At 34.7% G+C, this 17,283-nt stretch overlaps 1 protein-coding gene and 1 pseudogene across 9 annotated transcripts in view; both read right to left on the bottom strand.

Moving 5' to 3' along the window:
* NAALADL2 (N-acetylated alpha-linked acidic dipeptidase like 2) overlaps window positions 1–17,283 on the bottom strand; it is a 1,352,594-nt gene that overhangs the window by 885,784 nt on the left and 449,527 nt on the right. For 2 of the 9 annotated variants that reach the window (XM_047875451.1, XM_047875452.1), the window contains exon 2: window positions 2,039–2,075. The exons of the other annotated variants lie outside the window; for them this stretch is intronic. In XM_047875451.1, coding sequence (XP_047731407.1) covers window positions 2,039–2,075 — 37 coding nt within the window. The remainder of the gene's footprint in view (window positions 1–2,038; window positions 2,076–17,283) is intronic. 9 annotated transcript variants of the gene reach the window in all.
* LOC125175058 (protein S100-A6-like) lies at window positions 8,968–9,992 on the bottom strand (annotated as a pseudogene).

The raw sequence follows: 17,283 nt of genomic DNA, 5'->3' as shown, positions 1-17,283 counted from the left end.
CTTGCCTTCTTCAAACTATTCATTAATGTCGCATCTTAAATTCACTTAATTCAATCAATGTTATGTTTACTGGAGGGAAACATAAATCTTCCTCCCTCCCACCTTCTCTCTTGTCCTTTATTCTTTCTTTTCTTTCTTCATTTAATTTACCTAAAAATTAGAATAACCAGATTATAAAATTTCAGAAAAAACAAAAAAAAAATTAGGAATATCCTCCATTTGTATATTGAATACCTAAGAAGTAATACTTTGTAATTTACCTCCCCCAGTCTTGTTTTCACATAAATATTTCATATAAATGTAAGCATAAAGTACATAACGTATTTTAATATTGATGTTTACAATTAACATAATCATATAAATATACCTCTGTGCTTATATATGTGTGTAATATGTGAATGTATGTATGTATGTATGTATTTATGTATGTGTATGTGTGTGTATAGGTGTGCATTTATTTCCTGACCAATTTAATAGTTAAATAGCATTCCAGCAAGTAAAACGTGAATGAATTCTAACCTAATTATCCATTACCTTTATTTTTTCTAATATATAACATAATAATGACCATATTTTCATAGTTTCACAATACTTTAGGAATATTATATTAAGACTCCCAGAAGTGAAATTACTGAGACAGAAAGTAGAAGACTTTTAAGTCATCAGTGTGGCTTCTAAATTTCTAGGCAAAAATTGTCCTGGGTATACTTTATCAACAAAATATGCCCGCATACTCTTGCCAGTATTGGGTTTATAATTTTTTGCTCACTTATGAAATGTGATGAGATGGAGGTTGGGAACCTGGCAGAGTACCAGTACCCTAAGCTCACCCTGTCTCATGTTTACAACTAGATATCACTCACAACCATGTAAATAAACTAGAGAATATCTGAAGACTGGCAGAACAAACTCCACAACTCCATGTAGAGAAACTGCATTGCAGGTTAGGGAAGGCAGAAACCACTTGGTGGGGAGCTCCCCATAGAAGGGAGGAAGCTGCAAGCACAGAGAGGGGAGAGAAATTGTCTCTCGCACCAGGAAGCCTACCTGGGGAAGACAAATCCCCATAAAGTTTGGCTTTGAAAACCAGAAGGGCTGAATTCTGTGAGTTTGCATAACCAGGGAGATTTGGAACCTGGAGCTTCAAAGGTCAGCTGATTCAGCACTAGGTGTGCCTCGAGGAGGAGGGATAGCTGAGTCCTCACCCTTAAAAAGATAGCAGCCCACAGAAAGGTAACATAGAAGCAGCATTTTGCACAATGCCTGAGGCAACAGTAGGGAGATCTGTTTATATGGATTTTGGAGCATGTTGGGGACTTCTCTGGGAATGAAGGAGATGGCAGATGCCATTTTCCTCCTCTATCCTGTAGTGTAAACACAGGGCCACCTGTGGAAGGCAGTGCTGCACAGACACTTGCTACCTAACCTACTAGCAGTATACCCTGCCAACAAGTTCTCCCAAGGACTCACTCCATGTCTGCTGGTCTGGGCCCTGGGATCAGTGCAAATACACCACAACCCCAGCTCCACTATGTGCTCTCCTTTGGAAGATCTGGCCTAAACCTAGCTCATTGTACATTTTGCTAATACTGCTGTCCCACCCCTGAGTTCCCCTCAGGCAAGCCCCCTCAGAGCTGGCCTGCCTGAGTTCCACTAACATCACAGAGAGCAAGCACAGAGCAGAACAGGCAGACAGACACTGCAGAAGACTGGACTGAAAGGAAAAGCGATTTAGACACAACAGCACGGTGCAAGCAACATATATAGGATACTCTCCTGACGTGCCAGGTTCTAGTGAAGAGGGGATACTGAATAACAGGATCTCTTCTTCATAAAGCCACTAGGTATAGGAGCAGAATACGTAGCTGACTTTCCTAAAACACAGACACAGACACAGAGAGGTAGACAAGATTAGGAAACAGAGGAATATGTCCCAAATTAAAGAAGAGGACAAAATCATAGCAGGAGATCTAAACAGAACAGAAATAAGTAATGCACCTGATAGAAAATTTAAAGTAATGATCATAAAGATACTCACTGGACTTGAGAAAAGAGTGGAGGACATCAATGAGAACCTTAACAAAGAGATAAAAAATAACATATCAGAGGTGGGAAACTCAATAGATAACATTAAAAATACAAAATATGGAATAAATAGTAAGCTACAGGAGGCAGAGGAATGTATCAGTGTGATCTGGATGATAGAATAATGAAAGGAAACCAGCTGAACAGACAAGAGACAAACAAATATTGCATAATGAGAACACACTTAGAGAACTTAGCAACATCTTCAAGCATAATAACATTTGCATTATAAGGATACCAGAAGGAGAAGGGAGAGACGGGGTGGTGGTGCAGAAAATGCACTTGAAGAAATAATAGCTAAAAACATCCTGAACTTGGGAAGGGAAACAGAGATCCAAAATCAGGGGGCACAAAGATTCTTCAACAAATTAAACCCAAGGAGGTCCACATCAAGACACATAGTAATTAAAATGGCAGTAAATAGTGATGAAGAAAGAATTTTAATGGTTGTAAGAGAAAATAAGATAGTTACATGCAAAGGAAACCCCATAAAGCTATCAGCTGATTCTTCAACAGAAACTTTGCAGGCCAGAAGGGAGAGGCATGATATATTCAAAGTGCTGAAAAGGAAAAAAAACTACAGGCAAGAATACTCCATCTAGCAAGGCTATCATTTAGAATAGGAGAGATTAAGAGTTTCACAGACAAAAAAAAGGTAAAAGAATTCATGACCACTACACCAGCCCTACAAGAAATGTTAAGGGGTACTATGTGAGCAGGGGAAAAAAGAGTGAGAAAAATAGGAAGACAAATGCAAGAAAATTAAGTATATCTGTAAAAATCAATCAAGAGAAGCACAAAATAAAAGAAAGTAAAATACAATACCAAATATTTGAAATGTGGGAAAGAGAAAAGAATGGGTTCAAAATTAAGCAATCATCAACTTAATATACACTGCTATATGCAGAATATATTATATATAAACTAAATGATAACCACAAATAAAAAAATAGTAATAGATATGCAAAAAATGAAGAGTAAGAATCCAAATATTTCACTAAAGAAAGCCAGTTAATCATAAGAGAACAAGAGAAGAAAGGAACAAAGAGAGACTACAAAACAAAAAGAGCATAAAACAAATAAAAAATAGGAATAAATACACATGTATCAATAATATCTTTGAATGTAAATGGCCTAAAAACTCTAAACAAAACACAAAGGGTGACAGAAAGAATTAAAAAAAAAGAAGGCCCATCTATATGCTGTCTACAAAAAACTAATTTCAGAATTAATGCACATGTAAACTAAAAGTGACACGATGGAGAAACATTTATTATACAAATGGAGTAAAAAGAAAGCCAAAGTAGCAATACTTATATTGGACAAAATAGACTTTAAAACAAAGCTGTAACAAAGGACAATAAAGGATACCATATAATCATAAAAGGTGCAATCCAACAAAAAGATATAACAATTGTAAATATTTATGCACCCAAGATGGGAGCACCCAAATACATAAAGCAATCAATAATAAACATAAAGGAAATACTCAGGAGTAATAAAATAATAGTAGGGGACATTAACACCCAACTTACAACAATGGCTGGATCATCCAGACAGACAAGGGAACAGTGAGTTTGAATGGCACACTGGACCAGATGGATATTAACAGATATATTCAGAAAACTCTATCCTAAAACAGAATATACATTCTTTTCAAGTGCACATGGAATATTCTCCAGGATAGATCACATATAAGGACACAAATCTAGTCTCAACAAATTCAAATAGATCTGAATCATACCATGCATCTTTTCTGACCATAGGCACTATGAAACTAGACATCAAGAAAAAATTTGGAAAGTAAACAAATAAAAAAATTTGGAAAGTACACAAATGAAAGCACCATTGTCCAAAATCTTTGAGATGCAGCAAAATCTGTTATGAGGAAAGTTTACAGCAATACAGGCCTACCTCACAAAGCAACAAAAATCCCAAATAAACAGCATAAACTTACATATAAACAAACTAGAAAAAGTACAACAAATAAAACCTAAAACCAGTAGAAGGAAGAAAATAATAAAGATTAGAGCAGAAATAAACAAAATTGAAACTAAAACCAAACCAAACCAAACAAAAAAATAAGCAAACAAAACAAAACTAAAACAAACAAAACAAAACAAACAAAACAAAACAAAAACACAATGGAAAAGATCAATAAAACTGGGAGCTGGTTCTTTATTTTTTTTTTAATTTTTTTTTAACATTTTTATTTATTTTTGAGACAGAGAGAGACAGAGCATGAATGGGGGAGGGGCAGAGAGAGAAGGAGACACAGAATCGGAAGCAGGCTCCAGGCTCTGAGCCATCAGCCCAGAGCCCGACGCGGGGCTCGAACTCATGGACCGCGAGATCGTGACCTGAGCTGAAGTCGGACGCTCAACCGACTGAGCCACCCAGGCGCCCCTGGAGCTGGTTCTTTAAAAAGATCAAAAAAGTTGATAAACTTTTAGCCAGACTCATCATAAATAAACAAACAAACAAACAAACAATAAGAGAGAAAGAGAATATTCAAATAAATAAACTAAGAAATGAAAGTGGAGAAATAACCGACACCACAGAGACAAAAAGATTGTAAGAGAATATTATAAAAAATTATACGCCAAAAAATTGGACAACCTAGAAGAAATGGATAAATTCCTAAAACATGGAATGTCCCAAAAGTAAATCAGGAAGACAGAAAATCTGAAGAGACTGATTACCAACAATGAAGTTGAAGCAGTAATCAAAAAAACTCTCCGCCCACAGAACTCCAGGGCCAGAAGGCTTCACAGGTGAATTCTACCAAACATTTAAAGAGGGTTTATAGATCTATTCCCAAACTATTCCAAAAAAATAGAAGAGAAAGGAAGCTTTCTAATTAATTCTATGTAGCCAGCATTACTCTGATACAAAAACCAGATAGAGACACTAACAAAAAAAGAAAACTACAGGCCAATATATGTGATGAATATAGATCCAAATATCCTCAACAAAATACAAGCAAACCAAATTCAACAATACACTGAAAAGATCATTTACCACAATCAAGTGGGATTTACCTACAGAACTACATCAAAATAAAATCTTCTGCACAGCAAAGGAAACAATCAATAAAACTAAAAGGCAACATACTGAATGGGAGAAGTTATTTGCAAATGACATATCTGATAAAGCATTAGTATCCAAATATATAAAGAACTTATACAACTCAACATCCCCCAAAAATAAATAATTCAATTTAAAAGATGGGGAGAAGACATGAATAGACATTTCTCCAGAGAAGATATACAGATGGCCAACAGTCACATGAAAAGATGCTCACCATCACTCATCATCAGGGAAATGCAAATCAAAACCATAATGAGATATCACTTCATACCTGTCAGAATGGCTAAAATCAAAAACACACACAAGAAAATAAGGGTTGGAAAGGATGTGGAGAAACAGGAATCCTTCTGCACTGTTGGTGGAAGTGCAAACTGGTGCAGCCACTGTGGAAAATAGTATGGAATCTCCTCATGCAGTTAAAAATAGGGGTACCTGGCTGGCTCAGTCTGTAGAGCCTGCAACTCTTGATCTTGGGGTTGTGAATTTGAGACCCGTGTTGGGTGTAGAGATTATTTAAAAATAAAATATTTTTTTAAAAATGTTAAAAATAGAACTACCTTACGATCTAGTAATTGCACTACAGGGTATTTACCCAAAAAATACAAAATCACTAATCAAAGAGATACATGCACCCCTGTGTGCCCCTGTGTTTATAGCACCATTGCCCACAATAGCCAAAAAATGGAAGCATCCCAAGTGTCCATCAGATGAATGGATAAAGAAGATGTGGTGTATATATACACACAATGGAATATTATGCAGCCAAAAAAAAAAAAAGAATGGCATCTCGTCATTTGCAACAATAGGGATCGAGCTAGAGAGTATACTGCTAAGTGAAATAACTCAGTCAGAGAAAGACAAATACCATATAATTCCACTTATATATGAAACAAAAAAGCAAAGGGAAACCGAGAGAGAGAGAGAGAGAGAGAGATCCAAGAAACAGACACTGAACTATAGAAAATAAACTGATGATTATCAGAGTAGGAGGTGTGTGGAGAGACAGATGAAAATAAGTGATGGGGATTAATGAGTATCCGTATCATGATGAGTACCGAGTAACATGTAGAATTGTTTAAATCACCATATTGTACACCCAAAACTAATATAACACTATATGTTAACTATACTAGAAATTTAAAAAGTAATAATAAATAAAAGAAAAAAGGAATGTAAAAAACGACTCTTTCTTGCTGTTGTAATTTTCATTTGTTTGATTATAAACCAGGTTTCATATACTTTTTTTTTTTTAATCCCTGTATTTCCTCCTTTGTGAGTTGTCTGTTCATGGCCTTTATGTATATATTGGTTGGAACATTTACTACCTTACCCACTGATGTTTTTGAGAAAAGGTTAATATCTCATATATATTAAACCTTCTGTCATATATATTTAAGTCTTTGCTCATTTTATCTGCTTTTTTATATTCTCAGAATTCAAATTTATTTTTAGTGTTTTTCTTTTGCTAATGATATTTTTATCTGATATTATATCTGACTTTAAAAGTTATTTCTTTAGTCACCCCTCCCTCTCCCTCCATATTCAAACATATTCAACAATTTCTACTGTTAATAATTCTATTAATTTTTAGTTATATAGTTATTGTTAATTATTCTATTAATTTTTCTACAATTTTAGTAAATTTTTCCCTAATTTTAAAAGTAACATATAATCATTGAAAAAAAATTATACACATATGCAAAACTGTTATGCAATTCAAAAAAAAAAGCCAAGGACTCCACTGAAGATGTGATCTTTGTTAAAATTTTGTCATATTTCCTTTAATTATTTTTTATGACTTTTAATTTATTTGAAAGCATACAGTATATATATTTTAGATTACATTACAGATAATTCTGTGCTGTAAAAATAATTCTACCCTACCCTGTATATAAAAGTTTATTTCTGAATTAAAATATTTTATTAGATCATCAGAAATTACTGGTTAGCATTAACATAAAATTTTAAGGTTTTTAAGATTTTATCTTTAAGTAATCTCTACACCCAATGTGAGACTTGAACTTAACAACCTTAAGATCAAGAGTCACATGCTCTACCAACTGAGCCAGCCAGGCTACTCAAACTTTCAAGTTTTTTGATGTATGTTGTAAAATTGTCTTCCAAAATGCTTATATGAATTTACATCCCTTCTAGAAATGTGCATTCTTTCATTTATCCTAACTACCACAGGTATATTGTGTTGCATTTATTTACTAATTTGACAAATGGATATGCTTTTTTCTTTTTATTTTAGTTTCTATACCTTGAAGATTAAAAAAAAATAACTCCTTAATGAATCTGAAATTATTTGGGTAAACTATGAATTAAAATCACAATTCTGAAATATCTAACCAATTTTTTAACTCTACTTTTGTCCATTTGATCTATGATAGCCTCTAATTTGTGGTAGTGTATTAAATTCTACTAGTTTGACTTCCAGTTACATAATATTTTAATTGTTGGTGCCTTGCAAATGCTTCAATATCTGGTAGAACTAGTTTCATAGTTTTGTCAATATTTGTTTTTCCTTTAATAGTCCTGTCTGGTGTTTTTTTTTTACACACAAAACTTCTATTTGACTAAAATTAAATATATAAAACTAGTATTTAAAATTTTATTTAAAGAACCCATACATATCTTGCTAAGTTTAGTTCCAAGTTGTTAATGTTTTTGGGTTTTTTTTGTTTGTTTTTTTTGTTGCTTGTTTTTGACATTAAGATAGCAGGAACATAGGAATGATTTTGAATTTTCACTTCGTTGATGTTGTTCTTCTCTGGCCACCAAGCATATGCCTTTGGACTTATTGGGAAAATATGTATATACAAATAATCATACTTTTATGTCTCTGTCTCTATATATAGACATACATTGTATATATCTTCTCTTCATATATATGTGTGTGTGTGTGTGTGTGTGTATATATATATATATATATATATATATATATATATATATATAAAATTCATTTCTCTTTCATATCTTGCTTCCCTAGTTGAACTTAAAGCAGTTTTTATTATTTTTTTAATTTTTTAAATGTTTATTCATTTTTGAGAGAGAGACAGAATATGAGCAGGGAAGGGGCAGAGAGAGAGGGAGACACAGAATCCAAAGCAGGCTCCAGGCTCTGAGCCATCAGCACAGAGCCAGACGCGGGGCTTGAACTCACAAACTGTGAGATTATGACCTGAGCTGAAGTCGGACGCTCAATCTACTGAGCCACCCCGGCGCCCCGAGCAATTTTTACTATTAATAATAATGGGCACCCTAGTTTAGTTCTTGGCTGTTGTACATAATATCTTTATAGTTTTAATGTTAGCTAAGGTTTTAGTGTATATCACGACATGCCAAAAATATTTTACTATTCTCAATTGTATTAGAAATGATTATTAACATTACTAAATTTTTATTTCAAAGAGTGAAATATTGCATTATAAAGTCAATTTATATTGAAGCTACCTTTGCCATGCTGGGTAAAACCCTAATTGGTGGTATTAGGGAATTCATTTACAATATTTGTAATTCCATTTACTAGTATTTCCCCAGCAATTTAATATTTAAAGGAACATTCTCTTATGATAACAGAAATTGTTTTTCTTATTTTCTTATTTAATAGAAAAATAGTGCCTCTAAGAGATAGTATCAATTAAGTAATGATCATATAATGCTTTTTTTTTTAAATTTGACCAAAAAAAAAGGATATTTATTTGACAAAAAACAACACACAAAAAAAACACCACTGGATTTGGCTTAGGCAGGCCCAGTAGAGGGTGTCGCCACCTTCCTGATTTATTTTCAGCCCTTGAGGGCATCACTGTAGATCAAAGTCAAGGCCCCCAGGAAGGAGACATATTCCTGGAAGTTCACCACCACCTGGTTCTTGTTCCTGTCCAGGTCATCTGTCAGTCCATCAGCTTTGCAATGTCAGCATCCTGCAGCTTTAGGCCAATGGTGAGTTCTTTCTTTCTGGATCAGCTCCTTCAGCTCCTTTTCACTCAGGGTCTTCTTGTCGCCTTCCCGGACTGAGTACTTATGGAAGATGGCCACAAGAAAGCCAGTGGCCTGATCCAGGGGGCATGCCAGGGCTGGGTGCTAGGCTCAGAGTGCAAGGCCAGGAGTACTTCAACAGACCGAGAACGTACCTTTTGAATATCTGAATTCCCTAAGTGGTTGACTTCTATATATAAAGAAATCAATATTTGGTTCTCTTATATTTACTTAGTAATTATTGTTCACAGAATCAAGATAAAGAAGGAGCCAGTTAATATGTAACTACCTATAACCTGCTGAGTGATATATAAACAAATACTATCTAATATTACGTACATTCTAGCAAGGATTTTGTGGCATACAAAGGATATGGTTAGTCTTCATAACTTTGGTATGGCCTTTTCTTAGCCACAGCTTCCCAGACAAATGAGTTTCAGCCATACTGGGTATTTCTTTATTTCCTTAACCACTTCACTTCTACATCACTCTGCTTTTATTCACATCAAGTTTTCATTCTGAAATGTTCTTTTTTTAAAAAAAAATTTTTAACATGTATTTATTTTTGAGACAGGGAGAGAAAGAGCATGAACAGGGGAGGGTCAGAGCGAGGGAGACACAGAATCCGAAACAGGCTCCAGGCTCTAAGCTTTCAACACAGAGCCCGACGCGGGGCTCAAACTCACAGACCGCGAGATCATGACCTGAGCCGAAGTCGGCCCCCCAACCGACTGAGCCACCCAGGCGCCCCCTGAAATGTTCTTTCTAAATAAACCTGCAATTTTTTATCTTTAAAGCTCTTACTTATTACTTACTTCTTCAGCTTCTACCATGAAAATACTAATTTTATATAGTTCCTTTCCTGCTAATATTGTTTACATGTCTTTGACACTGGATTTTGAACTTATCTAGAATGATAACAGTGTATATTTATTTGGTATCCCCGGGAGCCATATAATACGACCTCATTAACTACTACCATTCAATGAATGAATGGTATAAGAGAGTCTTCATTACAAATTTACCCTGCCCCATATATTTATAAATGGATTATAATTTTAACTAAAGAATGTCTAGTACAAAAGAAAAATTATATTTTTTGCTCCTATGTATATCTTCTGTTTGACTATACTAAAATAGAATGTTAAGATTATTGTCCTAGTTGTTATAGTTGATGTCCTAGAAAGGAATGATATAATATCTTAAGATCATTCATGATCTCTAGCTCATATATAGCAAAAAATCAAGGCCTGGACTCATATGGAGAATACTATAGTGAACTCCCCTCAATTCACTTCTTTTCAGAAACATTAAGGGGGAAATATCACACACCCACACACCTGAGCTGCCAGTCCCCAAAGAGACTTGCTTTTGCATTGGTAATAAACTGAGAACAAACTTCTTTCACAGTTGCTTTCGCATTACGAAGAATGTCCTTTTACCCATTTGACAGAGATTTCTCACAAAATCCGATATATGTTGTTCTTAGTTAAATTGTAGGTATACAAGGAGAAGAGAACTGTAAGATCAAGAAAAAAAGATTAAAATAATCAATTGAACTCCTCAGAGCCTCTTTTCTTCTTTCATGGAAATGCAAGGTAATTCAGTCATGTCTTGTCAATTATTAATGCAATGTTTTTTTAATGCAAGGATTATAAAATAAAATATTCTGTGTGTTCTGGCTCTGAACATTGGATGTGAATTTAAATTTGCCCTTTTCATTCACTAGAGGCAAAGAAGCAAAGATGGAGAATGAAGAGAAAGGCACACACCCGGGCAGACAATGGTGGTCAGCAGGAGAGGAGGCAGGAAACTAAAGGCAGGTGGTAGAATCAGGTGGCTAAAGGAAGCTAGAAAAATCACACATCTTTAGTTTGTCTATTTAAAACCCTGAAGAGAACCAGTTAAAGAAAAGATTATAAAACAGATTATATAAAAGATTGTTTATAGACAATGTTATTGCCTACCAGACTAACACACCAATTTAAATTATGATTGGGTTACCTATCATAAAGAAACGTCATGAGGAATGCTCATTGTTTTAAATAAAAAGACCTGAAATTTTCTTTTTTTTTTGTCTTTTTAATGTTTATTTATTTTTGAGAGAGAGACAGAGCTTGTGCGGAGGAGGGGAAGAAACAGAGGGAGACAGAATCTGAAGCAGGTTCCAGGCTCCGAGCTGTCAGCACAGAGCCTGATGCGGGGCTCGAACTCATGAACCGTGAGATCATGACCTGAGCCGAAGTGGGATGCTTAACCGACTGAGCCACCCAAGAGCACCAATACCTAAAATTTTCTAATTGTAAAGTTGTTTCTGTGTATGCTGGACAAGTCAGAGGTTTAGGCAAAGGGAAAATTATTTTGGAATTTAACATAAGTTATCACCTACAAATAAGCCACAAGCCTCTGTGAGAATTATAAAGCATGCTTAGTTATGTGAGGTCCTTGCATGGTGCTACAGTATATATCTACTGCTTGTCCAAAAGTTGTGCCTAATATTCTATAGGAAATAATGCAAAGTTTTTGAGGTTCAGGTCTGAACAAAGGGAATCAAATAAATGCTTTTATTTTCACATAACATTTTGAAACTGACAACACTGTAATAACTTGTGGTTTGCAGTTAACCAAGCAAATAATTTGACTCAATTTATATGTTTATGTTGATATAGTAAACACAATTCAAACACCACCATAATAATAGAGTGTTTTGAAATCAATTACAAAAAAACAAACCATATAATTACATATTTATGCTAGTTACTGCTAGACAATAGAACATAAGTACAGAATACAAATGTTCAGAGCAAGGTTGGTAAGCTTGATAAAATAAATGCCCCAAATGATAGGGGTCACTAATTCAGATTTTTCAAATGGCAAATTCTTAGTATCACGTTGTAAAAGAAGCAAGTCCGTTCTTTTCTCTTAATGTAAACTGACAAGTTGGCTATAATAAAAACTACAGATAAGCAACTCTGGAAATAGCTAAGAGGAAAGGCATTTGATCAACTATGAATGAAGTGAATTCTATGAATAGAATTTAGTTCTATTTGAACTAAAGGCTGATGTACTCACTGATAACAGTAGTCTGCCTCCACTGTAATAATTGAGCAATTTCCTATTTTATCTTTCTACTTTTTGATTCTATCATTTTTAGTCCAATCTCAACTGGCCCTTCAAATATCAATCTGACTGGTATTATTCTATAATCTCATGCTTTTGAATTTAAATCCAGGGAGCTGACTTAACAATAAAATAACAGTATTTTGTGACATACGAGCTAAAATATACTTTATAATCATGATCCATAAAAGAAAAAACCTTCCTACTACAATTTAAATAATTCAGCCAATAGTATAAAGTCCTGATGGACAAAATTAAATCAGCCAAGTTCCTAAACAATTCATTTGGATGCACCACCCTTAGCACCAAGCTCCATAGATGTGCACTCCTCCCTTACTGTGCTTGCAACATCAGTTACTCTTGCCTGAAATTACAATTTGAAGAGTAGAAGGTTACATATAATCAACACATTCATAACTATCACCATTTACTTTACATTTGCTGTCATTTAAATATTAACATCCTGACAACCCGGAAGAGAAAAGAAAAGCATAATGCTGTTAGGTTTCATGGAACTATTTCTGAGTATTAAGAGACAATATTTCCTAGACTTTATAACATTACTTCAATATCTTAATTGGATTCTATGGTAATTTTAATGCAAACATATCACATTGGATTGCTGTGTCTCTTGCCAGATTTTTAAATTTGAAAATGAGTGTTTATATTGCTAAAATTAATTCAAATTGAGACTTCCAGATGTTTATATATGTGCACAGGTGTCTACTCTCCCCTGTTCCATATGCTCATTAAAAATGAATACCTGTGTATAAGAATAAAAGAAACCTTATATGTGGGCCCCAAACCAAGAAACAGTGCTACTCCCAAGCCAGAAACATCAAAGCTTTTTAACAGTAGTGGAAATAGGCTAAAGGAAACACTGAGGGTCAATCTTCTGAGCTACTTCGGAGTACAGTTATTTTTCCTGAGAAGTAAGTGGAGTAGGCTTTGGTGGATTTCCACAAAAATCCCTTCACTCAATCAAGTTGCAGAGGAGAACAAAGCCTGAAACAACCAGCCTCCACACAGATGGGCTATTTTTCACTGTTGCTAGTAGGCTCCATTTGGAAGCATATATTCAAGGAAGTACCAAAGATCATTCCAAATGTCAGTGGCTAGAGCAAGCAGAAAACTGGCATGGGGTTGGCAAGATGCAGTGAAGTGCCATTGGCAGTATGATAGAAATACCGGGCACTTTAGCATCTTGTGTGTAGCATGGGAAATTCATCATACTATGAACATCGCAGGAGAACTGTCACTGTCCAGAGAGATGATTTAGATGAAAAATGTTTATTTCTGAGTTTGCATACAGTTTTAACTCTGTACTTATCTTCTGCATATCTGGAAATAGTAAAATGCAATGTGAGCAGGTAACATTCCAATCTTTGACCAAACTTACTGACAAAAGTCAGATATGTGAGAAGATTCTGCAATATAAGGAAGTGCAAAGAAAGAGTGCTGGGTCACAGCCACTGGATGCATCGGAAGCATTTATATCAAGAGATTAAAAAATGAAATTTTCATTCACAGTCCAAATAAGACTTAACAGAATATTGTATCAGAGGAATTAAAGCAAGCAACAATAGTAATGCAACAATATATGATCGGAAATAATTGCTTGGGATAAAAATAATGCTTTTCAAATTTGAAATTATAATAGATACAGTGAACAACAGATTGGATACTACAGAAAATCAAAGAAGGGAACCAAAAGACAAACTCAAGACAAACTCAATAAATTCACCCAGAACTCACAGGAAAAACAACAAGAGAACAACAATGTAAAGAATTGATTAGAGGGGTACCTGGGTGGCTCAGTTGGTTGAGCGACTGACTTCGGATCAGGTCATGATCTCACTGTTTGTGAGTTCGATCCCCGCATCAGGCTCTGGGCTGACAGCTCAGAGCCCGCAGCCTGCTTTGGATTCTGTGTCTCCCTCTCTCTCTGCCCCTCCCCTACTCATGCTCTGTCTCTCTCTGTCTCAGAAATAAATAAACATATAAAAAATTAAAAAAAAAAAGAATTGATTAGAATCCTGGAAGGTGTACAAGAAGATCAAATCTACTAATAAAGGAAATTCCAGAACCATAAAAAAGGAAAAAAAAATCTATGAAATCAACCTTCTCCAAATTTAAGAAAGACCTGAGTGTATAGACTTAAATGTCCAAGTTCCTCCCAAAGCAAATGAGAGTAACATCTAGATGTATCACTGCAAATTTATGAATTTCAAGATAAAAGAAAAATCCCTCCAATTATCTATGCTTGAAACAAAAAAACAGGTTTACCTCAAATTTTGTTTCTGTGTTACTTAATACCACAAACCATTTAGGCATTGTCTTTGAAGGCTTTGGGGGGAAATGTTTATTACCCAGTCAAAAGTAATTGTGCGAGGGGCACCTGGGTGGCATAGTTGGTTGCATTCCAACTTCAGCTCAGGTCATGATCTCACAGTTCATGAGTTCAAGCCCCATGATGGGCTCTGTGCTGACAGCTCAGATCCTGGAGCCTGATTCAGATTCTGCATCTCCCTCTCTCTCTCTCTCTGCCCCTACCCTGCTCACATTCTGTCTGTCTGTCTCTCTCTCAAAAATAAACAACCATTAAAAAAGTAAAAAAAAAATAGTAATTGTGTGAGAAGGTAACAGAGTATATTTGTAATATATGCAAGGTATGTTAAGCACATTCTATTAAGTATAATTATTCTATAACTGCTTAGGAGATAAAATAATAAAACAGAAAATCACCATCATGATATAAAAGTACAAATTGCTTGATGTTGAAATGACAGAAAAAAATGTAAATAATTATTGTTAGTTATAAATAAACCCTATGCAAATCTCAAAAATTAGTCTTGCAAAAATAGATGTAAAAATGAAAAATTAAAATTAAATAAAGTAAAATGGATTTAACAATCAAGACTACATGAATGAAAATTGAAAGTGATAGAAGAAGGGAAGAGAAGGGCAATTTTTTTTTTTTTACTTGGACAGGGGATAATTTTTCAACACAGAAAATGAATACGATGGCAGCACATAGCAAAGCTGCAGCTGAGATCAACCTCTTCAGTCTCTTATTGTTCTAGACATAAAACTTATGTAGAAAAGTGACTTCAAAGAAATGATATATAGGAACAGGAAGATTAATATTATCATACTTTGTGAAAAAACAAAATGGAGCTGAAGTAAATTGAGGGAAAGATAGAACTGCTCTGGGTTCTCACTTAGAACTGAACTTGTCAAAGAAGTACCAATGGAAACATGAAATGTGCCATGTCTTTAGATACAACACAAAACAAATTTTTGTGACTATATAATTTAGCTGTTAATATTGATAAAAATAAATTTTACCAGAGTTACAAAAACATGTAATGTTTTTTTTTTGAGCCTTTGAACTTTAATGCAAGCTTCTTGAAGAATATGTTCATATCTGATTTCATTTGCAATTTGCCAGAGTGTGTAGCACATGCTAAGCACTCAAGTATTTGAGGGACTGAATGAAAATCCATTGTCATAACCATTTACATTTATTTCCATGTGCTTTTTTACAAAGGTGAGTCTATAATCTGAGAGACATCACATTTAAATTCATTTAAAAGTGATCTGGTTATGCATTTGTTCAGGGCATATATCCTTGAAAAAAAACAACCTAATTCCATGCTGTATGTATAGACCATTAATTATATTTATTGAATGCTTACCAAGTGATAGGCCAAGTGCTAAAGGCTAAATCTCAATGAGTGGTACATAGGGAAGCAGGTCATTGTGCTTTCCAACATATTACATTTCAAACTACAAATATGACAAACTTTTTTGGGGAAAAAAACTGCTCCTTTTCTTCTATTCTCCACACAAAGCCAGAGTGATCTTTTCAAAACATGAATCAGCTCATGTCACTGCCTTACTTTTTAAACCTTCTAATGACTTCCCATTATACTTAGGATCTAATGCAAACTTCTAAGGCTGCAAACCCTCTATTACCCAGCCACAGTCTACTCTTTAACCTCATCGTCTCATAGCTTTTTGTCCTTGTTCACAACATTCCAGACTCCCTGACATTCTTTTTCTTCCTCAAAAACTTGCAAAGTCTTAGCACTTGCAATTTTCTCTGCTAGGGACACTTTTTCCTATGTTTTTCACATTGCTGGCTTCTTTCCACCCTTCAGGGTTCACATCAAATATTACATCCTCTAAGAGGGGCACCTATGTAAAAATCCCATCTAAATCCTATCTAAAGATCCCTCTCTGACCCATAACCCTATCATATTTTCTTACTACTGATTACCCGCTGATATACTGTCAGGCTGGCGTCGTTTTATTTGTTAATTGTCTGTCTCCCTTCTGTTACATTCCATTAAAATGCAAGCTCCGTGTGAGACATTATATGTTTTGCTCATCACTGTGCCCACATCTAGAACAATGAAAGGTGCTCAAAATATATGTGAATAGATGAATGTGGAAGTCTTTCTGATCTTTTAACTTAAGCCCAGAAAATAAATGGCAAGGGTACATTTGAAGAGTGTATATAGTAACTTATTAATAAAGATATTAATTTGATTTATACAACAATAATCATGCATGCTCAGGAAGCAACCTTTTAGTATTTAGTTAAATGATGATGGTACTGATCACAAGATTAACCAGGATCATCTAAATCAAGTTTAATTAATTAGACACTCATAGTGCTCAGTGCTACTGAGCCACCAAATAGAGAAAAGATGTTTGAAGCAAACTTCTAGTCTTATAATTAGCAACCTTTTCCAGGTCACCACAAAAATACTAGTAGCAGTGGAAATCAGACTGCCTAGTGATCAGGCAAAGAGCAAATCTGTAACTGGAAGCTCCTTATATAAGCTACAGGATCAGGGTTTTGGAACTAATCGAAGACAGAGGTACAGCTTAGTAATTACAGTAGAGGTCTAGTTCAAAATAGTTTGTTTATTTGTCTGTTGTCTAGTTGGTTGGTGTGTTTATGTGTTTGCTTACCTGTTAAAGGAAGTGAGAGGA

The sequence above is a fragment of the Prionailurus viverrinus genome, chromosome C2 (genome assembly GCF_022837055.1).
Source record: "Prionailurus viverrinus isolate Anna chromosome C2, UM_Priviv_1.0, whole genome shotgun sequence".
Classification (NCBI taxonomy): Eukaryota; Metazoa; Chordata; class Mammalia; order Carnivora; family Felidae; genus Prionailurus; species Prionailurus viverrinus.
Note: the sequence above shows the minus strand (reverse complement) of the source record. Positions and strands in the feature narration are given on the sequence as shown.